Genomic DNA, 22237 nt, shown 5'->3' with positions numbered 1-22237 from the left:
TTCAAGCCATAAATTTTTTATATATAATAATCAAACGAAAGCACAATAATAAAATATTTATTTATTTTTATACCTAGACTTTCGAAATATTCTATTTTATTAATATTATTGAATAATCGAAATGTATTGTCGAACAATTCCAAAAAGGAAATATTATCCTTATTTCTTTTCTTTAGACAATTGTCCCACAATTATTGGATAATTTAACAATATCGTATTGTTTCTATTAATATTTCCTCAATATTCATTTCATATAATTAATTATTTTCGATGTTATTTTCCTTTTTAATTCCACAATCGTGTTTTGATTGTTCATTACAAAAAGGGATTCATTTTTAATATATTTAACTTAACTTGTCTTACGTAGTAATTATAAAATAAACAAAATGCAATCGAATGTTAGGACCGAGTGAGTCTTAAGGGTGGTAACTTCTGGGGATTAATATATATATGAAGAAAAATATTATGTCCGAACGTACGGCAAAATAGAAATACGCATATATATAAATTTTCCCGTTTATAGGGACACAAGGTCGTACTTCTTACGAAATAAACTTCTTTTAATTATAATCGATAATTTGATAAACACAAAAAAGATATAAAGAACGGTTTTTGTTTAAAGCATGCAGAATAAAAACCGGTAACAAACTATACAAGGTTATTCTTGCTCCTTGAAGAAAACTAACAAATTTAATAAATATTTTATAATAATAAAAGAAACTTTTATAATAACATTGTTGAATTGTCTCAACAAATGTTATCGTACTGTGAAAAGAAATATATGATGAAATGAATTTGACTTCGAAATTTCCCTTCGCCGTTCCACCTATATAAAAAGAATTAATACCGTATGATGCGTTATTTCATGCACAAACAAAATCTGTAAATAAATTTTTTTGCAAGTTCCGTCCATCCCGAAATATCGCAATTTTTTGAGATAAACGGGATATTCTGTGTGTGTGTGTGTGTGTGTAAAAATATTCTATAAATTTTGTTTTCTGTCATATATAATTTACATATTAATTAATATCTTTATGAAACAAATAACAATTACGACAAATGGAACGCTACGCAATTATTACCTCTCAATATGGAATATAAAAAGAAAATAAATAATGTATTATAATATATATAAAATATATTATTTAGTAAAAAGTTTTGTTCTCTGTCATATATAATTAACATATTAACTTAGTAATAATATCTATATGAAATAAATAAATAACAAATACGATAAATGTAACACTACATAACTATTACCTCTCACTACTAATATGAAATAGAGCGTAAACTTTGACTTTTATAGGAGAATGATAACTGGATCGTTGAATTATAGTTAAGAACATTTTAAAAGATTCAAAAATATGTAGAAAAAAAATTATGAACTCATCATTATGAAAGATGTAGGTATACAAAATAAAAAAATGAATGAATGTTAGAAAAGAAACGATATTGAACCATAATAAATGATATAAGTTGCAATTTGTCAGATATATAAGAATCTAAATATTTTAAATGCACGTATGTAAAAAGTAACCTTTGAAATTTACATAATCACTAATTAAGTAAATTTTTATAAAAGTCGATCTTTTAAATTCTTTACTTCTCTATTTTACCAACAGATGGCAACAAATACAAGAGGTCTATCCACCCATTATCTTTATGCGTCGGTAATATCGTTATATAACATTTAAGCTTCCGTAAAAATTCTAGCTTATTTCAATGAACGATCATATATATTATCAATCTAAATTTTATTTATTAAAATCTTATTTATCAATATACTTGCAATTTATCTATTAGATATCAGAAAACTATCAAATATTTATTATAATATAAGCAATATTTCATAATGTGTAAAAACACATGCTTTTATTTGATAATCTTTAAAAATAAGTAAAAACATTTATAAATACTGAAATGCGCATTATGTGAAAGAAAACATGTCAAAATAGAATTTAAAACGCACAAAAATTAATGTTCTAAGGAAATATTCAATTTGTGGCAATCTGAAATTCTTTTCAAATGCCTTTATTAAATGTAATTTAACAATGGTATAATATATATTTATATATATATATATATATATATATTATATATATATATATATATTATTATTATTGAATTATTACTATCTTAAGAGTTTTTTCTATAATTACGATTGCTATTCTTCTTCTTTCATCCACCTGGGCTAATAGCTCATGTATCAGATAATAATAAAGACTTCTCATTTGCTTATTAATCAATTATTTTGAGAAAGTCTTATAAGTATCTTCCTTGTCATAGTCATATCTAGCCCGGTGAACATATTTGGCAGTTACTGGTACATAGTAGAAGTATTTATAATCGCTTCGTTGTTCGATCAATTCTTCAATACGTGCTTGAAGCATTCTTGTTTTTCTAAGTTCTTGTTCTAAGTATATAATATTTAAATATTTTTCATAATCTTGCTGATGCGTTACATATACATAACGAACAAGAAATCTGGTTATGGGATGCTGAAAACAATAAAAATATAAACATATCATGTAATATGAATAAATATATATAATAATAGTATAACTATCATATCAATAATATTAATTCATAATATTAAATTAATTAATATTTCATACTCTATAATATTCCCAAGGCTTTGGCGTATATCCTTCTGGTATAGGTTCAAGTGTTGCTGGACCCACGAACACATTTACGCAAAATGTCAAGATTGATAATGGTATTACACCCAACATAACATAGAAATGTAGCAGATCTTTACATTTTGACCATTGCCATCTAGTACTTTTTATCATCATTACTTGGTCATGTGACATACATCTTATCTGATCTGTAATGATATAGAGTAATAATATATTATAACTTTTAGACTATTACAGAGATTAAATATACATTGGCTTTTATCAGTTAATATTAATATATTAATTTAATACTAATGGTAATTAAAATTAAATAAATATTTGAATAAATATTTGAACAAAATTATCAAAGGCAAATCAAAATAAAATAAAATTGATATAAAAGTTTTATATTTTTTTATGTAAACTTAAATTTTTCAAATATGTACAATATGATAATATATAACCTTAAACATATACAACTTAATTTAGTCTAGTTTATTATATACAATAAATTATAACATAATAAATAATATGAATAATATGTTTGAAATTTTCAAAGTGAAAAAGGAAAAAATTATTACCATAGTTATTTATGTTAATTATTATGGCTAATTTCTTATAAAATATTGCATAACAAGATTACTATATCGTTCATAAATCATTCATAATTTAAAACTGACATGGATATATAGATATATAAAATATTCGATGTATAAATTTTATTACTTACTATTTATAGAAGGTTCTTTTAACAATAATGTAGGAAGTCTACTTAGTTTTTGGCTCGTAGAACGCAGAAATATACTCCAGACTGCCATTTTGCCTCCTGCAGACTGAAAGTAGTAACAAGAGTGGTCAATTATCTGTTTTATCGTATCGAAACAGCTGATCGAAACAGCGCGAAATTTCAAACATGATAGATTATATAACTATCCTATAAACAAAGTATTATAAAAGATGTAAAATTTAAAACACTCGTCAAACTTTGTTTGCACATTAATTCTCATGCGTTTTTATATTATTACATTTTTGAACGTTTTCAAATTTACAGAATATAACTGCAATTCCAATTTATATAAATTATCGATAATATTATTCATTTGTAATAATATAGGGTAACAATCGTTTTTAGTTTCATTAAAATAAAAATTCAATCATGTTTTTTCCAGACAAATCAAATTACAAACAGATTGCATTATTACTTTGATTCGATATCTTAGAGTTATACAATAAATTTATTCAATGTCATGTCTTACGTTTGATAGAAAGAAAAAAAGAACAAAAAATAGAAAAAAGATAAATAAAATAAAGTGATCGTAGTATTTCATAAAGTGATCGAACGCAAATATTTTAATTTTCATCGGAAATTATAATTTCAATTATCGGTATTTAATAAATAATTGAACATAGATTCATAATTTCTCATTATTACATAATATGTAATGCTAAATTATATTCTCATTTTTATAACACACCTTATTGAAGTACTTTCGATATGTATAAGTTGTTAAAGATTAGAAAATAACTCGCAATTATAGATAAAATCAATTACGCATTAATACAAACCAGATAAATGAGACTGATCACGTTACAGTTGTGTGTTAATGTAAAGATAAAATAAATATGATAGGTTTTTTAAAAAAGAACTTTTGTTTAGTAAACGATCAGTAATAATTTCTTCGTTCGTAGTAACATAATAATTGTTTCTTTTTTATTTCATTTTCTTTTTTTAAAGTCGATTGTGAAAAATAAAAAAGAAGTAAAAGAATGAAAAACAAAAAAGATGACAGGAGAACGGGATAAATATTTTGCGGTAAAGAAATTTTCAAATACAAAATTGTTTTGATACGTCTAAATGACCGATGTTGCCAATGCGATTTAATAGACGCTCAGCGTCAACACGAGTCGGGTCAAGTGAGTAATTGAACTCAAGAAACGATTGTAAATTAAGATCACTCTGAGAACCGTGGTAACGTGATCGCACTTTCGAGAAAAGTCAAAACAATTTGTTAAAAAACAAAAGTATCCGCGAGAAAATATTAAAAGGAAAAAAGTATAGAATTATGTAAAAAAAATTTATAATTTACTCATTATGTTTTATAAACTGAGTTTGTATTTTATAAATCTATTGAATAAAATACAAACGAAATAAAACTAAAGTGATAATAAAATTTTTAAGAAAATTTATATGACTACAAAATTTATATTAATTCTTACACTAATATTGTATTAATAAAATAAAATTCCAGATATAATATCTGTTCTTTAGACATTTTTTCTTTTCTCTTTTTTATTTCTCACAACGTTAACTACATAGTACGAATGAGATAATGAGAACTTCAATTGCAAAGAATGAAAAACTAAAACGATATAACTATATATAATTTTAAATTCAGATAAAATCATATAATCCTGTTGTATAAAATAGAAACGATATAAAATTAACGTGATAATAAAATTTTTTTTTTAAATTTATATGGCTATAAAACTATTTGTATTAATCCCTACACTAATAAAATTACATATTTATATTAATAAAATAAAATTGCAGATATAATATCAGTCCTTTTTTTTCTTTTTTCTTTTTTTTCATGACACTTACTATATAATATAAAAGAGACAATGAAGACTTCAATTGCAAAAGATGAGGAATTAAAACGATATAACTGTCTTAATATTTGTCAACATATACTTCTAATCTGCAGCTTACGAAGCAGTAATTTAAGTACCATCAGCAATAAGTAACTTAAAAAAAAAAATAAAAGCGAACGTATTAACGCAAAATGAAGACAAATAATTTATAATTATCCATATAAATAAATTTTTACCATCGATGAATATCAAACAATAAAAAATTTGCTAATTTTTAATGTTCCAAAAATGAAATAATGCGATTGATATTCTTTCTATTTCTTTTAAACGATGGTTAAATGGCATCCATATCTTTGTTCTATCGATTGAATGTTTCAATACATATGATGTTTACATAAATGATTCAAATAACAATATAGAGATATGTATTATATAAATATATATATATATATATATATATATATATATATATATAAAATAGTTGTAATCGTTTATTGATAAGCTTGCAAAAAAAATAGATATTTATAATAATCGTTAAAAACTATTTATAAAAGAGTTTAGTTCTGTACTTTAAAAATTTTAATATAGAGGAGATAAAAGAGAGAAGAATGTAACTTATCAATTTAAAAATATTTAACAAAAATTTTTACTTATAAGTCTTAAATTAAAATCTTTCCAACTATGAGTCATTTCGCCTGTTCCAGAAAAATTAATTTAACGAATCATAATCATTGTACTTTCAAATAAGATTGAATATAATCTATAGAATTATAATTTGCAATATGAATGGAATATAAAACGATTTAAAGAACAAAAGAGAGAGAGAGAGAGAGAGAGAGAGAGAGAGAGAGAGAGAGAGAAATTTGATGCAAGAAAGAAAAAATAGAACGAAAAATACGAAAAAATAAATAATAAATAATTCGATCGAAAAGAATCAATATATACAATTTAAACATAATAGGTTTTTCAACGTAATATCTATCTGCATATCAAAGCCCATCGATGTTTTTTTCCGAACAGATTAACATATTTTTATTAGCATAGTGTATCGACTTATGTATCAAGAAAAAAAAAATAAATAAAAAAGTAAATTTATGGATACGATTTGTTTTACCTATACATAACCTTGAAGATTGGAAAGAGTGTCGTTCGAAAAGGAAAAAACCAAAAAAGAAATAAATAAAAAAAAAAAAACCGGTGAAAGAAACTCTAGACGTTTATATAGACAAATTTAGACGTTATCGAAAAAAAAGAAAAAAAAAAAAAGAAGAAAAAGATATTCCTCGAAGGTGCGTCGTTTAATGTCACATATCACGTACTTTTTTGTCGTAATACATGTACAACCCTTAAATTGACAACGGGTAAAGAATTACTGTTACGATATTGTACGTTCATCGAACGTATCGGACAACGATAATGATAATGATGACGATGACAACGACGACGATGACAACGACGACTACGACGACTACGACGACTACGACTACGACGACGACGACGACGACGACGACGATCTGCGGCGACTCGATTTGCGGCGGCTCTGCTAACGGTGTGTGTAAAGAAGCACCGGCAAGCCGGATGGCAGTCGCGTCTCGACCGTCGTGCGTTTCGCTTCGTAAGGATTGTTATTCGTGTTTTCTACCCTTCATCATCGTTCTCATACATTCTTACTTTTTATATTAGGACACGTTATATACATACATATACATATATACATACATATATATATATACATATATACTGATATATTACTCTACGGACACACATACGTGTGCGTGTGCATCTACACAAAGCTATACGTATACGCAGGCACGCACGCGCGCACACGCATACACACGCACACGCATATATATACATACATACATACTAAAGAGATTTTACGGTTTCGCCCTTCTCGACTATTCTCCTCGCCGATTATTCCCCCATACTCTTTCGCCGTCCTGCAATTCCCGTTTCTACTGGAGCAACGGACAGAAAAGGAACGAACGGCTCTCGAAACGGAGACCGAACGACCGCGATCAACGTGAACGAAGCGGTCTACTAAGGAAAACAAGGAGAAGAGCAAGGAAGAAAGGTGAGTTTCTTCCACCAGTCGCGAATTCCAAACAACTCCTGCGCGTCCTTAGATTGGTATTGTAAAATATATATTTTTATATTCTCGTTTCTCTCGTCTCTCTCTCTCTCTCTCTCGTCTCTCTCGTCTCTCTCGTCTCTCTCTCTCTCTGTCTCTCTCTGTCTCTGTCTCTCTCTCTCTCTCTCTCTCTCTCTCTCTCTCTCTCCCCCTCTCTCTCTCTCTTTCATTTGCATTAGAATCGTACGAACATCATAATTACATTACGTATTTTATGTATTTACTCATGTGTTTACATACATATGTACATATATATATATATATATATATATTTATATCCTGTATCAAGAATATTGTCGATCCAAATCATCGTTCATTTTCATTTTTTATTCTTTCTTTGTTCTTTCGATCACGTAAGAAAATTTATTCGTGGTATTATTACACCAACCATTTTGATGTATTAAATACATCAGGTGAAATAATTTCAAATAATCTAATGAAGATATTACATAATGCTATTTTCTTCTTCTTTGGCACGTATTTAATAGCAAAAAGAGAGAGAGAGAGAGAGAGAAGAAAACAAATTCTCTTTTCTATATTCTTTTACGTCAATTTTAGATATTATTTTCAGACGTGCGTGATTTAACAATTTTTTTGTTCTTTATCGTTAATTATTATCTTTTTTTTTCCTTCGCTTTATTTTATATTTTTTTTTCTTACGTTTTATACGTGATAAGTCTGTGCGATAATGTTTGTGTTGATTATCATCGATATGCAACTTTACATTACGACCGTGACCTGTAAAATAGTAGAATAATTTATCGTAAGATAAAACAGTTTCAATTCGCCCATTTCTCAATCTCTGCGTGTAAGCACTTGGAAAGTTACATATAAAGTTGGTAGTACGTCTGTGTTAGTCAGCCATATAAGCGCTGGTTTCCTTTGTGCAACCTTTGATCGAACTATGTATTCGAACGAATGGATTCAATCGCGTATGAAAGGTTCGTCGAATCAAATTATATGTATTCTTATATTGTTAATCTTAAACGAATATTTATAGAATAAAGAAATATTTTTCTTTTATATATGTCATTATGTATATATATATATATATATATATATATATATATATATATATATATATATTCAGTAACTTGGATTTACTTTAAGATAGAATGATTAGTTATAATCCAATATTATTACCTGAACGTTACTTTTTCTATTAATAAATCAACAAGAGAAAAAATTATCGTTTTAAAAAAAAATTACTTGAAAGAAAAAAATATTGATCAATGATTAATTCTAATTTTACTTTAGTCAAGTCTCATTTCAGAGGGGCGAAGGAGAAGAAGAAGAAAAACGATCCCGTTAAACTTGACGCGCCGGAAAGAAGATAAAACGATATCTCAAGCATTCAATCTTTTCTTTCCTTTTTTTTGTTTTTATATATATATTTCTTTTTCTTTTATTTAATATACACGATAAAAAATTGTATTTGATTGTACTCCTTCCTATCTTTTATCTTTCTCTATTCCAATGCATTATTTCTACCTTCTTATGATACAAGAATATTATCGTAACTTTCGATCTACTGATCGATGAGTGATTGAATGATATGAATAATTCTTTAATGAAAATAAGTATATATATATATATATATATATATATAGCGATAGAAATTTTCGAAACGAATATCAATTTTACGTATTTCATGTTAGTCTGTTTAACATGATATAAAGATTTGGAACACGTGATTCTCATTGTTGAACAACGTGCCCCTGTTGTTTCTCTTAACGAAAAAGAAAAGATTGGACAAATTACGAACGAATTTCATCACTGATTCTAGGATCTTTCATACAAAAATATACTTAACTTATTCCAGTTAATAAATATTAAACTAGCTTCGATCGAACAACGAAAGAAGAAAATTATACGGATATAACGATCTATGGTTTTCTTTCCTTTCTTTTTTGTTTTTTTTTTCTTTTTGTTTCATTTAACGTACTTTCGTACATACGGAATTGACTTGGATACAGATAGGAAGTCTTTCTAAACTGCTCCAGAATCTAATCGTTAGAATGGAATTTCTAACTTACGATTGGCATAGACAAGATCGAAAGGAGTTTAGATGCAAGAGATTGATTTCTTCGATAGGTTATAAAACTCGATCAATTTTATACTATATTATCATTTAATAATAATTTTTCAATTTTCTTTTTTTTTTTTTTTTTCTTTTTTTTTGTCTTCCTTTTTTCTTTTTTCTTCCTCCCCTCCTCCCCTTTGCCCCTTTCAAATTACTAGCCAGGGAAAGCAAAAGAAAGTTGTTCGTTTTAACATTTCTCACAATATTTTCCACGTAGAAAGTTTTCCATAAAATTGTCGTTGATGGTAAACGATCGGCACGTGTTAATATTGATTTTCTCTCGTGTTCATTTGTAACGTTGGTAAATGTGATTGTTTCAGCGAATAAAATGGTCTTGGTATTGGGACAAGGCATATCCAGTTAATGAAGATTTACTTTAAGAGGAACGTAATTCATTTCTACAAAAGTGGGAAAAAAACGGAAAAGAAGAAAAAAAAACAAAAGGAAAAAAGGAGGAGAAGCTATCGGACAAAAAGGCCATTTATCAGTACATTAATTTAATAGAAAGGCACGTAGGACAAACATGGATCCATACTCATTAAGGTGAGTATTACAAAGAGCATAATAATATGATTTATATGTTTTGTTTGTATATGCGTACTTTCGTTTAATCTGTTTATTACAAAAAAATATTTAAGAAAAACGAAAATAATTGAAAAAGAAAAAAAGCTTACCGAGAGAATTCGTTTCTAAGAAAACAAAAACAAAATAAATAAATAAATGTGAAATAAAGAAAAATAAACAGAAAATGAACGATGATAAGTAACAAATCGTTTCTTTCTCGATAAGCGCGATCTTCTTTATTTAATATTTGGGAACTTTTTTTTTTTTTCTTTTTTTTTTCCTTATATTTTATTTTATCTTTAGTTTCTCTCTCTCTCTCTCTCTTTTCTCTCTTTTTTTGGATGATTGCGAATAAACTCGCAAAATAAAACATCAGTTTAGTGGCAATATAATCATTTGACATTGAAATTTTTTATAATGTCTCGTAAAGCAATTTAACGTTTCAAGAAAAAAAAATTTAAATACTATACTATGATAAATAAATTTCCATTTCTTTTTTTTTATTTTGAAAACATGATGAATTGGCCACCAACATAGCAAAATTCTCGAATTTCTTATTCCTCAATCGTACCCGAAACGATATCTACTCATTACGTTTTCCGAACACGCAATAGTATCTATCTACGTAGTAGAAGTATATACTTTTTCTCTTCTTTTCTTTTTGAAAACATGTCCTTGTCCTAATACAACATGATATTTGCAAATCATAAAAGAAAAAGAAAAGAAAGGAAAAAAAAAGAAATAATATAGCATCACAACTCATAAATCCGCTTGCCAATAATTATTAAGTCAACGGTCTCAAATCTCTAGATTAAATTGTCATAAATAGTATGAATGATTAAATTTATCGCTATTCGAAAAAATGTTATAATACGTAATGTAAATGTTATAATACGTAAGCAAACATAAAAATAATACTTTATATGAATTTTTTTTTTTGCTACTCTTAAACTTTATCGTCACGGTTTTATTGTATCGTTTACAATAATTTTTTTTTCGTTTCTTTCTTTTTTTTTCATTCGTTCTTTTTTCTTTCGAACAAACTAAAGTTCTTTTTTCTATTTTATTTCCTGTTATTGCAATAAATTTTTCTAAATTTTGTTTAGTTTAAATTGTAAGTCAAATTTTGTTTTGTCATCTATCTGTCTATTTATCTCTTTTTCTCTCTCTCTCTCTTTTTCTCTTTCTTTTTCCTTTATCTCCACGTGTTTACTATGATAATTGTTATGAATCAGCACTAATTATAGATAAACTGATACGATCGATTATATTTTGATATTATACTTATAGCAAGGTAACGATTTACACTGTCAGACCGATTTAAAAGATCGTTTAAAGAAAAAAAAGAAATATATATAAATATATATATGAAAGCATATATTGACAGAAATAGATAAAAAGATTTTTCTATTTATGATGATCGTCAAAGAAAAAGGAAATGATCGGACTCGCTTATATAATACAAATTTGTCCCACGCTAACCAGCCATTCGTATATATGTACTTACTTACTTAGTTACAAATGTACACGTATTATTTCTTGATCCTTGAATGAATATCCATTTACTTAATGTTGTTTTTCTTCGAATGACGAATAAGAAACAACTAAATCCTAAATTTGGTTCGAGCCAATGCGGTTGAGAATATTTTAGAAAACTTTGATGTTATGGTTGGACTAAAATCACTATAACGAATGACGTATTCAACAAATTTCGAAAAATTGCTATTGGAAGGAATTGCGCAATCAATTATTTTTTTTCAATATTCCTAATTATTATTATTACTATTATTATTATTATTATTACTGTTATTATTATTATTATTATTATTATTATTATTATTATTATTATTATTATTATTATTATTATTATTATTATTATTATTATATCATCGTTACGTTACAATATTAATTTCGAGATATTGCAATATTAAAAAAAAGTCATACCGTTTGCTTGAAACAAAATTCATATAAATAATGATAATATATATTATTTATGACAAGCAAGTGTGCGCTTTTTATGTCGTGGTCATAGAATAGACAACAGCGATATTTATCTATTTTTTCACGTACTACTGTTATCTCGTTCATTCTTGTTGTCTATTGTTTAATATGTAGAATGAAAACATTAACGTATTAATAATAAATCTTTTTTCGTTTTCTTTGTTATTGTTTTATTTAATTTTTTTTTTCGTCTTAATCATCAATTATCCAACAAAGTAGGTCCTATTAAGATGACACATTTGAGAAATTCAATGTTCACCTGAACATTTAGCGCGGATTTCGTTCATTTCTTTTTTTTTTTTTTATAAATACAATAGGATAATTCTTATTAATCGAGATGCTCGTAACTAATTATCGATTTTAATTCTATCTTTAATCATTTTTATCGAAATTTACAAATGAAACAAACTATAAAGGTAATGCTAAGAGTAACGTCGAGTGTTGGAGAAACTGATTACAATTCTTCCTGTCTCGATACTACTTCAAATTCAAAATATCCATGACGTAACGTCATGTATACGAGAGCTAGATAGTCATTTCAACGCATAAGCACAACCGACTAAGAAACGTGTCGGCTATTATACGATATTTCACAGACACGATTAAGTTTTGCGGAGAATTTTTCTGAAAGTTTATTAACCCTTACAATACCTAAAATATATCAAAAAATAAATAAATAAATAAATAAATAAATAAATAAATGAATGAATGAATAAAAAGATAAAAAAAAAGTGAAAAAGAAAGAAAAACGAAAACTTTTTGCTCGAAATAATGATTTCATTCTATTAAAAGTTTTCTTTTATTTTTTCTCCTTTTTTCTTTCTTTTTTCTTTTTTTTTTTTCACAGTGAATCTTAAAACGTCCCTTCCATTCAAATTTAAATCTCTTTAGTGACATTTTTTATCTTTTCAATTTTTAAAACAAAAAAGCGTTTAGACAGTAAACGTAAAAGATTAGATAATCAATGTCGACCAATGACATATTTTCACTTTGAACTATGTTTTTATGTTATTTTCTTTTTTAACTTCTCTCTTTCTTTTTTTTTAATCATGTTATTAATCATGTTATATGTTGAAATGATTAAAACTTTAATCTCTTTTATAACAGATGGTTCAGAGTAAAATACTTTTATATAACACGTGTTCTCTGATGAATTATTATTTGATCTAAATACAATTTTTTAATTACTCTTAATAAATAAAACAAAGTAATCTATATAAAGAGAGAAGAGAAACAGAGAGAAAAAGGAAGATAATTGTTCAAAACAATTAAATAAATAAATTGACGATGATATAGAAGAGAATAAACATAAACTATTAATTACAGTTGAGAAACTTATGTATAAGTAAATACTTGATTAGCATGTCGATGATCGTAGTCATTGAAAAAATTAATGAATTAAATATATTATTCCATTTTCAAAATATTGAAGTATAGTATGTTTACTTTAAATCAGTTCAAAATATATACATATCAAAAGCATAAAGCAGGTATTTTGATTTGTAAAAATGAAAACTAAAGTTTCTCATTTTGTAAATCATATGAGTAGTTCGTCGATCATTGTCAATCGTTACGTAATGAACAACAAAAAGAAAAGAAATAAAAGAAGAAAATTTAAGAAAAGTTAAACATGCATAATACGGGATGGATCGAAAGTTCCAAAGTATAATTTGAAAGAAGAAAAAAAAAAAGATAAAAAAAAATTCGATTAGCCCTTTCCGAAATTTTTTAAGTTCATCTTTTTTGTTCTTTTTCTCAGATTGCGAGATCACGTAAGAACCGTAGTAACTTTTGTCCCACCCTGTATAACTCGCAAGAACTATAATTACTGTCCCTCGTAACGAACGAACGAACGAACGACCGAACGAACGGACGAACGAATGAATATTGCACGTTCAAACATATTAGCTCGATGATGTATTACACTTTACAATACATACGTCTTTAGCGTTTTCAATAGCCGGACAAAGCAAGCATCGAGAGCGTTGAAACGTTTGAATCGCATAGAAACGTGAAATGTCATCGAGTAGACGGAGTTGGCTTTGTAGTATTGTACAACTCTGGAGAAAAGTTAAAAACACCCTGTACACCCAGTAATAGTCACTCGAACGATTCGATAATTTTTTTCTTAATGTCTTTAAGAATCATCTCTTATTTTTTTTTTTTTTTTTAATTTATTACTGTGTCGTATAAAATAAATCCGTTCAATTTTTAAACCTATCCGATTATAATCTATTATAATCTATTAACTGATTTTTATATGTTTATTTTCGACGCATAAACGTTTATTAATAAAATCATATCTATATATATATATATATATATTATATATTATATATAATATATATATATTATATATTATATATAATATATATATATATTATATATTATATAATATATATATATATTATGTATATATTATATATTATATATAATATATATATATATTATGTATATATATATATAATAATTGTTATAGATGAAACAAACAATATATAATATTGATTTAGATGAATTTTGACAGTTGAAGAGACGTTAAAAGTGTTTCAAATTTTTGATGCGATTAATTGAATTTCTGTATCTCTCTCTCTCTCTCTCTCTTTCTCTTTCTCTCTCTTCCTTTCTCCCTCTCTCTCTCTCTCCCTCTCTCTCTCTCTCTCTTTTTCTCTCATTCAAAAGATTCGTTATAACTTCCAATCAAATCTAAAACGTTAACGGACCAATAAGAAAGAGATAGTAGAAATAGCGAAGCACGGAAACGCCGAAGCTGTGGCATAAAACCTTGGCGAAAGAATAAAAATAGAATTTTCTCTGACGAAAGGAAGAATGGATGAGAGGTGGTGGTGTTGGTCGCGGTGGCGTTGATACGAGAGATACAAGATATCAACGTGTTCGTGAAACTGCCATCAGGGCTATCGGCCGTAGTATAAGAAGGGTCCATGGATGAGAAAGGAAGATAATAACGGTGCGATCGCGACTCTACACGAGTAAGAGCGTCGAAAATAATCGATGAATGCTACGGAATGGCGTACGACGATATGTAGGTAGTACTGCTTTTTTACGACATATAAAAAAGAAAAAGAAAAAAAATATAGAAAGAAAAAAAAGATCACAAAAAAAAAGAACAGCCGGCATGACTGAGCACAATTCATGATTGTTCAGAATCTCACATAACATCATAATACTTGCGGATGTATTGTGTGCATATAATCGAAAACAATCTAATAACAAATACACATAAGTAATATATGTATATATGTATACATGAATACATACATATATATGTATTTATATATTACGTATGTAACAAAGTAATTCACGATCGTCCAAATGTTGTTTCATCATTACATGTCATCGTCTACTGCCGTCGTAGTATTAGCTTAGTCGTAGCATTAATCGAAAGCAGAATGTCATTTAACCGACATTGACCGATTCCGTCGATTTTTTCTGACTTAGACTTTCACACGCGTTTTTTTTTCTCTTCTTTAAGACGTTAATTGCAGGATGAGCGTGAGAAAAAGTAATCCTTGTAAGAGTGTTTAACGTTCGTAAAATCCTTTCGAAAGACCGCTTCGTTCGAGAAAGTTAAATATGTGTATATATATATATATATATATAAGAATGCATACTACGAAGCATTACATGACTATGTAGTGTATTTTTATATAGATATACATACATATAAATATCTATATATATATATATATATATATATAGTATCTACGAATCGAGTAAACTTGATTATGAATGCTTCTAGAGAACATATGCCAAGTCGCATCCATTAATGTCACTTTGTTACGAAAGGTAATTCGCTTGGAAACAATCGATTTGACTTTGCAACTTGACATAGAGTTAGCTAAGAAATGGGGAATATGTAGTTAAGTTCATTAATTGTTAATTGTAATGGATCGTTGGATTTTAAGTTCCAAGACTCCTAAACTTTGATCTTTGTAGATTTAAACTTATAAGGATCATTTATATTTGTTTAAGCAAGATCTTTGACAAATAATATTTCCACGTGATAATACGAATGATTAAAAAAAAAAAAAAAAAAAAAAAAAAAAAAAAAAGGAAAGAAAAGAAAAATAGCTTAATGGAATATTTTTAATTGCGTAAAATCGCAATAAAATTTTTTTCACGCTCAGAATAAAATTCATTAGAACTTCCAACAGTTAACATGAGGAATAACGCAATTAGAAACACACATCGACATTGCTAATAATGTATGTGGCACAAACTAGAGAGCGATCCACAAGAAGCGAATGCAATTCCATAGATGACATACCACATAAATAATACCTATCTGTTTGCGAAGAATCGCAATAATAAATAATTCTCAAGAATGTAGTTCTTCGAATAATAAAAGATAGAAGAGAATAATAATTAAAAAAAAAAGAAGAAAAAAAAAACAAAACAAAACAAAAACAAAAAGCAAAAAAAAATTGTTCTTACAGTGTCGAACGCGAGGCATCGAAGAACATCGAGGAAAATGAGAGAGAATGCTTTAAAGATGCAATCGTGTCAAGTCGAAGCCTGAATAAGAATTTCGTCGAATCGACAAATATTAAAAAAGCTTTTCGCCAGGTAATACATTAAATATTTAAAATTTTTAAATAGGAACACCTAATTGTTAATAAATGATAACAGTTATCAGTTATTAGTTTCTAAAAAAAAGTCCTTGTTCTATTATTACACTTACATGTTTTATATTTTTTTACTTATATATTTTTTCCTCGCAACAAACACTACATTGCGTTTAGAATTAAATCGAAAAGTTCAGATGTTTCAACTTAATTATTGAAATTAAATCATTTCACATAAAACATTTTGAGAATTAGACAAAATTATGGTCTTATAGAATTGTTAATGAATAAATTCTGATCGGTTTAGATCTTAGCATGCTTCATCGCGGCTTCTTTCCACATAGTAGTTGGTCTCAGTATGGCGTACTCGGCTATCCTCGTACCACACCTCGAGGCTAAAGACGCGGAAATACCAGCAACGAAGAAAGAGACTGCTTGGATAGGTAAGAAATGCTATAAATAAAAAGATTGGAATATTAAATACATACAACGAACGAAAAAGAATAAATAAAATTGATAAATGGATAGCAAAGGAGGTTGAAATAAAAAAAAAAAGTGTTTAGAGGATAGGTTGTGGGAGGTTGTTGTAGAGAATGAGAGATTTGTTGAGGGAAGGTGCAACGTTAAGTAGTCGGATTGACGAGTAGGGTCTACTTAGCAACGCCTTAACGCGGATTAAATTAGAGCTCGAGAGAAGAGTATGACGGCTGTGACCTACCGCGTTCGCATCTTCTTTTTTATATCGAGAAGCAAGAAACGTTCTTGTTATTACCCCTGGGTCATTCGCGAGTCAGCTTAATGAAACAAATAACGGTCTAGTGAGAATATCCATAAAATAAACTTTATCCTCTTTCTTTGTTTCTTTTATTTTTATTTTTATTTTTATTTATTTTTTTTTATTATTTTTTTTTTTTTTTTTATTTATTTTTTTTTTCGTCCTCTTATTTGTTACAGCTAGCGTGGTGGTATTGTTCGTACCAGTTGGTGCAGTTCTAAGTGGTTTTCTAATGGAAACAGTTGGAAGGTTAAAGACATTGCAGATCGGTGCTATCCCATGCATTGTAGGTTGGGCATTGATAGCTTCGTCAAGTAATCTATCAATGCTTTTAGTCGGTCGACTATTATCTGGTATATCATGTGCAATGGGTAGCTCACCTGCAATTGTCTATATAACAGAAGTCGCGAGACCAGATTTAAGAGGGTCAATGATATCTTTCGGACCAACCCTCGCTTCCTTTGGTATGCTTTTATCGTATTTAAAAGGTGCATACATACATTGGCGTTTAGTTGCTTGGCTCAGCATCATTTATGCTGTTGTACCGATAATTTTGATACAATTTTTCGTACCGGAGTCACCAGTTTGGTTAGTTTCGAAGGGACGAGTAGACGACGCAAGAAAATCTTTAGAATGGTGAGAAGTATACAAATCAATAAAATAATAAACATTACCATGAAAAATGTTTCCTATGGTTTCAATTTGGAATCTAATATTTGAAATCTAGGTTATACAAATCCGATGAGAAACAAGGTACTGTATCGCAGGCAGAAGCACAGTTCGCATTGATCATGAAAGAAAATGAAATCAAACTGAGCGAACAAAGAAGGAGCAAACATGGCAACGCCTTTAATAAATTACGTGGTTTTCTCAAGCCTACCGGATGGAAACCGATGACGATACTTTTTCTATTTTTCATGTTCCAACAATTTTCTGGAATTTATATAACCCTCTTTTATGCTGTCACGTGGTTTCAAGTAAGTCGAACTGAAAATTATATATATTTAGTGGAAAGTAGATCGATAATATAACGTTAATAAAAACAAAAATCTCTTCCTCGTTATCTATATCTATATAAAACTAACGATCTCGAAAGTATTAGTTTGCGATTTACAATGTTCTAAGATGCATAATTTCTCAAAAAAAAAATTTTTCAAAAAATAAAAAAAAATAAAGATAATAATTCTACTAAAGTATTGAATATAAATATTACAGGGAAAATTATTCTCATAACTTCTTCTTTTTTCTTTCTTTTTTTTTTTTTTTTTTTTTCTTTTACGATATTTCACAGTGAGAACTTATATAACACATTGTCGATATATTTTTTGACAATTATTTGCATCTGGCTGCAAAATAAGTACATTGAACAATACTAATTTTGAAATCTCATTTAAGGTTTTACAAATTAATTTCCTTATCCCTAGGGATAAGCCGTAAAATGAGAATGTTATCATTGATTTACTTCAAATATTAGGACGTTGGCGCCGGCGTAGACGCATACCTATCATCGATCCTGGTAGGTCTAACACGATTTTTATGCTCGATGGTAAATACTTGGCTACTTCGACGATTTAAAAGAAGACCATTGTGCATAATTTCATCATTGGGAATGGCAGCATGTATGATCGTTTCCGGTTATTTCACTTTACGCATTCATCAGGGTGATCGAAGCGGTTATTGGGTGAGTTCTTCTTTATATAATAATTATCTAATAATTTTATCTAACATTATCTATCTTTAAATCATTATCGAGAGGATGATAGATATGGGTGGCGGAGCTAAGCTTACTCGATGTTGTTCACATATTTATGTTAACATATGTCATTCATCAATTTGATCAAATATTTAAAATTTTCAATATATTATATACATATCTAAATAAATTAAACGTGGACGACTTATCGATTACTTGTTGATCAATCCAATCCCAACGTATTTTTATCTATCGTTCTTAGATATTAAACGATATTAATTATTGGCCTATTTAATATTATATTATTAATATATACTATTGGATATTTTAATAAATGCATTTAGTATTGTGATATATATTATATAAAACATTGAAAATATAATCGACATTGATTATTGGGCCGAACAATGTTTTAGGTGCCAATCGTCTGTCTTTTGCTATATGTTTGCACTTCTATGGTCGGAATGTTAACCATACCATGGACAATGACGGCCGAGTTGTTCCCAACAGAGATTCGAGGAATTGCTCATTCTATTAGCTACTCAATGGCCAATTTAATTATGTTCGCTGCACTTCAAAGTTACCGTAGTCTCCAAGACTTTTTAGGAGGTACGACGATTTATTTAATTTAACACTTGAATCGTTAACACGACACAATACGAAAAAAAAACTAACAAATGTATATATGTATATAGGTTCTTATGCCGGTCAATGGTTCTTCGCTGGCATTTCATTGGCATCTACGATCTTCGTTATATTGATGTTGCCCGAGACACACGGCAAAAAGTTGTCGGAGATCGAAGAATATTTCCACAATCATTTCTTAGCAATCAGTTTTGGCAAATCGAAATCAACGAAAAAGCAACGTACGCAGAATAGATCGCAACGAAGAATGAACACGGCAGCTAGTGAACCACTTAATCCGAAAACTGTACCGAATGTTTAGTTTAGTTTAGTTTAGTTTAGTTTAATTTAGTTCGTCCTTAGTTTCGTCTTTCATCTTTCATTCTTTTTCTTTTGTCTTAAAATAATAATATACGTGTAGGTACGTAAGTATGTATGTATTTATAGGTATAGACATATACTTACGTATCTCATATAAGTATATTGTATAATAATAATAATAATAATGATAATAATACTAATAGTGATTTAGGAAGATGAAAAACATTTATGTTTGCCGTTTGTACAAAGGCCTAACTATAAGCAGAAAATATTGTTTAATAACGTACTTAGGAAGAAATATTAAAATTCGGTTTAAAGCGTATCAACGTAATCATCTGTTTATAAGTTTTGTTTATTACTTCATATGTAAGCCGAGAACAGTCGAAAAGACAAACAGAAAAAGAATGTCGGTGCTTTTATTTTGACTATGAATCATTATTAATATTTTTTCTACTTCCAACGATACAATCTATAATGATAATAATAATAATAATAATAATAATAATAATAATAATAATAATAATAAAAATAACAGTGATAATTAAAGTCGAACAATTTGTTAATTAAATCTTATGTAATCGATCTCAAAGATGACCAGAAAGGATTATATTTAAACTTATATATGTTGACGATATGCTATCAACTTTGTGCGATAATAACAAAAATAGCCAATATAGATGTGAGAAAGTAAACAAGGAGAAAAAGATAAATTTAATGTGTATGTATGAGAATAATGAAAAAAAAAAAAAAGAGAAAAGTCAGTATTAGAGAAAAAGAAATACAAGCTAACATTAAATTCTTCTAATAAGTACTGACGAGTGAGGGAAGGGAAGGGAGGGCAGGTTGATGGTACTATTGAAGAATATCAATGTCTCTGTAAACAGTGCCTTAGTTCGTATCGAAAATCGAACATTTTCTAACAAAATTATAATATTACGTATCGATCTGATTTTTGTATAATTCCTCTTTGTTAGCTTTGTAATAAATAATATTTAATACAACAATGATTACGATCTAATAGTTAAATACATGACTACGATGTATTATAAATATGAAACAATATTACTTGATATTTCGAGTTATACTTTTCTTTTTCTTTTTTTATTGGATACGAATGTGATATATACACATATATTTGTATACGTTTGTTGTGTACATATATATATATATATATATATATATATATATGTATGTACACACACATACACACACTATATACACATACACATGTTATATATCCAATAGTGCATTGTTTTGTTTTTTTTATAATAATGAACGCGATATAACATGCATATATATATATATGTAAATGCAAATGTTACATGATATAGTGCATTGTTTATTTTCTTTCTTTTTTATAATAACGAACGCAGTTGTTATTAGTAATAATGATAAAAATCCAAGTTTTTAAGTGGACATAGAAAAAATGTATACTTAAAAAATCGCACTGTACTTATATATATCTTCTTTTTTTCCCCATTTCTCACCATTTTATATGTCAGATATTTTTATGTATATATATATATATATATATATATATATATATATATATATATATATATATATATATATTTGCATGATAACATATATATATATTATTTTTTTCATGATAACATATATATATATATGTATCATGCAAACAAGTCGACAAGTCTGTGAGTACATACAAGTATCTCTCTTAATACGTGAAATTTTAATCGAATAATGTTTAACGTTTATATTTTATTTCTAATGAATATTATATGTTTTTTTGTTATGGTTTTAGTAATTCTAGAATATATGTAATTTCATTATAAGGTTTCCTAACAATTTAATCACACATTATAGTTTAATTTTCGCAAAACGTAAAAGAGAAAAAAAAATGTAAGAAGCATGATTGAATGAAAAACTTTGCAAGTTAAAGTCCATTTGGTCGCATATGAAGTATTCTCGTATGCGCCCATAGAGATGTAAGATATAATATGAATGTAATATTACATATTGAAACTATTAATAAAATATTCACGCAATAAGAAAATACTTTAAGCAATTCTTATTTCTATGAAAATTTTCCCTAAAGATCTCACATCCCTAATAATAAATACGACTATTATACAATTGTCATAGAATAATATTTGTTGACAAAAAAAAATCATTATTTTATCGCAATACTTTATTATGTCAAGTTAGCAATTACAATAACAATACAATTAATATCATCGTAGTAGTAATTTACAGTAATACATTTTTGTCAGCGTGAAAAAATCATCATT

At 27.5% G+C, this 22237-nt stretch overlaps 2 protein-coding genes across 7 annotated transcripts; one reads left to right on the top strand and one right to left on the bottom strand.

Moving 5' to 3' along the window:
- Positions 1-994: 994 nt before the first annotated feature.
- Positions 995-6562, bottom strand: LOC124427753 (NADH dehydrogenase [ubiquinone] 1 beta subcomplex subunit 5, mitochondrial). Of its 2 annotated transcripts, XM_046971059.1 has the most exons (5): positions 6325-6347; positions 4185-4197; positions 3349-3451; positions 2616-2827; positions 995-2498 (listed from the first exon to the last, which is right to left on the bottom strand). In XM_046971059.1, exons 1-5 carry the CDS (start codon positions 6330-6332, stop codon positions 2247-2249), a joined length of 588 nt encoding a protein of 195 aa, XP_046827015.1. In that variant the 5' UTR covers positions 6333-6347; the 3' UTR covers positions 995-2246. The 2 variants fall into 2 exon arrangements, with proteins under 2 accessions (XP_046827015.1, XP_046827016.1); XM_046971060.1 differs by lacking the exons at positions 4185-4197; positions 6325-6347 and adding an exon at positions 6530-6562.
- A 215-nt stretch (positions 6563-6777) lies between these two features.
- On the top strand, positions 6778-20986 carry LOC124427751 (facilitated trehalose transporter Tret1-like). 5 transcript variants are annotated; one of them, XM_046971055.1, is made up of 10 exons: positions 6778-7284; positions 9745-9967; positions 14815-15033; positions 16444-16573; positions 16880-17015; positions 17527-17983; positions 18075-18324; positions 18822-19028; positions 19457-19649; positions 19736-20986. In XM_046971055.1, the coding sequence occupies exons 3-10, from the start codon at positions 14999-15001 to the stop codon at positions 19984-19986; spliced, it is 1659 nt and encodes a 552-aa protein (XP_046827011.1). In that variant the 5' UTR covers positions 6778-7284; positions 9745-9967; positions 14815-14998; the 3' UTR covers positions 19987-20986. The 5 variants fall into 5 exon arrangements, with proteins under 5 accessions (XP_046827011.1, XP_046827014.1, XP_046827010.1 ...); XM_046971058.1 differs by having other exon boundaries at positions 14811-15029; XM_046971054.1 differs by having other exon boundaries at positions 14811-15033.
- The last annotated feature ends 1251 nt before the right edge of the window (positions 20987-22237 follow it).

This window comes from Vespa crabro, chromosome 10, assembly GCF_910589235.1.
Source record: "Vespa crabro chromosome 10, iyVesCrab1.2, whole genome shotgun sequence".
NCBI classification, from domain to species: Eukaryota; Metazoa; Arthropoda; class Insecta; order Hymenoptera; family Vespidae; genus Vespa; species Vespa crabro.
Note: the sequence above shows the minus strand (reverse complement) of the source record. Positions and strands in the feature narration are given on the sequence as shown.